The following is a 2,500-nucleotide window of genomic DNA, read 5'->3' as shown; positions in this document are numbered from 1 at the left end:
CTCCTACAGCAGCTCCCTCATGCAGGACTTCCTGTGGTTCACCAAGGTGCAGTGTCCTCTCAGGCTTTCAAAATAAAAGCATAAAATTGAATTTTGGCTACTTTATGCAAATCAGGGCGTTTCTGAAGAACGATGAAAACCGAACACAGCGGAGTTAAAATGATTCACGGCTGATCAACGGGTGGTGTTCGTCCAATCAGGTGCAGCCAGCGAGTGTTTGCGTGGTTGTCGGGGGCGGAGCCTGTTTGAGTGCAAACCTGCGAAGAGTCGCATGAAACGTAGACGAGAACCAGAACTGTATCTGAAGAGGAAGCGGAGGCCGAGGCTGTTTTTTTCAAAATAAAAGCCCTGTAGAATGATATCTGAAGAGGAAGCGGAGGCCGAGGCTGGTTTTTTCAAAATAAAAGCCCTGTAGAATGATATCTGAAGAGGAAGCGGAGGCCGAGGCTGGTTTTTCAAAATAAAAGCCCTGTGGAATGATATCTGAAGAGGAAGCGGAGGTCGAGGCTGTTTTTTTTCAAAATAAAAGCCCTGTAGAATGATATCTGAAGAGGAAGCTGAGGATGGAGCTTGTTTGGAAACAGGAATTAAAGACTAAGCCCAGTATCTGTCCCTGTGTCTGTCGTTCTTTATTCAGATAATAAAAGAGAAACATTTGATGGAAGCAGCTCAGTTTGGTGCCGTTGGGCTCAGACTTGATCTCCAGTTAGGACAGAAGTCAAACTGATCTGAGTTCAGGACTTTAGAGACGTTAAAACAGTCGCTGCTGCTCCGTCTTCATTTCATGTTGTTTATTTTACGAGGTGTATTTTTCTCGTGTGATGGAGCTGTGAGCGAGTGTTGATCAGAGCGCTGCCGTCTTCTGTCGGTTGGAGTAATCAGGTGTTTGTTGGATCTCGTCAGACTGCAGCCGCCCACGAACGCCACACACATAAGAGCAGTTAGTTTAACGAGGCGCTGCAGTTTAATGACGCTCTCTGTCTGTAGTTAACTGTCTGTGTGTGTGTGTGTGTCTCTGCAGCTGTCCTGTATGTGGGAGGACGTCCGGTGGCTGAGACAGAGTATGTCAGTGTCTATGTCGTCGTCCTCCACCCTGCAGGCCCGGCACAAGATGCTCACCGCCGCCGGCCAGCTGCAGGTCAGGACTCAGAACACGACATGACATAACTTCATCATCAGGTTTTAATCAGCTTTAATCAACTGCAGCATCAGACGTGACCTTCGTGTGTTTATTCTGCAGCCAGTTTGATCCTGAACGTCACGTCACAATCAAATACACATCGCAACTGTATTTAACTTCTGTAAAATACAAACAACTAAATACCAAACTGTTCATTTTCACTTTCAGCTGCAGAGACTTTAGCTTTAGCTTCACTTTAACATTTTCAGTGTTCAGTGTTTTCAGGTGTTGAGATAGAAAGTAAGTTATATTATTTAGTTTCAGACAACATTTAACTCAAGAGAGCCTCAAGTTTCAAAAAACGCCAGTCAGTATTGAATGTTTTAATGTTTTAGATTTCTATTTCTGAACATTGTGACAGTTCTTACAGTCAGTTTATTATAATATCATTCTCAGTGTTTTCCAGCAACAAACAGGCGTAATAACATACACTTGAGTAAATAAATCAGCTGTTCTAACGTGCACCGGCTGCTCCTGCAGAGCCTTCTGGGAACTCACAACCTGGGCCGGGTCCACTACGAGCCCATCAAGGATCGCCACGGCAACGTGCTGCTGGTGACCATCCGCGACATGGAGAGCCAGCACTCGCTGTTCAGCGGGAAGTGGATGCAGGTGACCAAACTGCAGAGCCAGAGGAAGTCCCTGTCCACGCCTGAGGAGCCGTACGCCCTCGACATCCTCATCATCACCATCCAGGTGAGGAAGGACACGAGGAGGACGCGTTTATTCTGCTGGGTCCTTTCAACATACACAGTTTGAGTCGACGAATCAGAAAACAGAAAACAGAAAACAGAATCAGAAAACAGAAAACAGTTTAGTTTTCTGTTTAACGGGAGCGCTGATACAGGGCTGAAACTAACAGTTGTTATTTATTTAAGAGTTGTTGTTGATTGTTTTATAAAATGTTCTCATCAGATTTCTCAAAGTGACGTCAGATTTCTTCTTTAGTCCAACAAACTGTCCTAAACCCAAAATCTTCATTTACTGTCAGAAGTGACAAAGAAAAGCAGCAAATCGTGTCGAGCTGCTGTTGTAAAATATCTTTGTAAAGAGTTTGTCAGGACATGAAACCAGAAATCTGTCGACCTTCACTGATCCAGATGTGAAAGTGCTGAAAACAAATCAGATCAAATGTCGACGTCGTTCTGCAGAAACTAACGGATGACGCACAGTTTTATTACTGACTCCTCTGTAAACTGTCTCTGTGTCCGTCCTCCAGGATATTTTGGCGTACCAGCGGCGCAGCACTCACCGGCTGGCCCCGGGCCTCTACCTGGGCTTCCTGAAGCTCAGCAGCTCTGTAGACCAGATCAAGGTCCT

At 45.4% G+C, this 2,500-nt stretch overlaps 1 protein-coding gene across 4 annotated transcripts in view; it reads left to right on the top strand.

Annotated features, from left to right (window-relative positions):
• ankfn1a (ankyrin repeat and fibronectin type III domain containing 1a) overlaps nt 1-2,500 on the top strand; it is a 75,924-nt gene that overhangs the window by 58,549 nt on the left and 14,875 nt on the right. For all 4 annotated transcript variants that reach the window (XM_073489070.1, XM_073489069.1, XM_073489067.1 and 1 more), the window contains 4 exons: nt 1-46; nt 1,022-1,138; nt 1,661-1,876; nt 2,400-2,500. The exon at nt 1-46 is cut by the window's left edge and continues 87 nt beyond it; the exon at nt 2,400-2,500 is cut by the window's right edge and continues 66 nt beyond it. In XM_073489070.1, coding sequence (XP_073345171.1) covers nt 1-46; nt 1,022-1,138; nt 1,661-1,876; nt 2,400-2,500 — 480 coding nt within the window. The remainder of the gene's footprint in view (nt 47-1,021; nt 1,139-1,660; nt 1,877-2,399) is intronic.

The sequence above is a fragment of the Pagrus major genome, chromosome 20 (assembly GCF_040436345.1).
Source record: "Pagrus major chromosome 20, Pma_NU_1.0".
Taxonomy (NCBI): domain Eukaryota; kingdom Metazoa; phylum Chordata; class Actinopteri; order Spariformes; family Sparidae; genus Pagrus; species Pagrus major.
The sequence above is the reverse complement of the archived record's forward strand: the minus strand, read 5'-3'. Positions and strand labels throughout refer to the sequence as shown.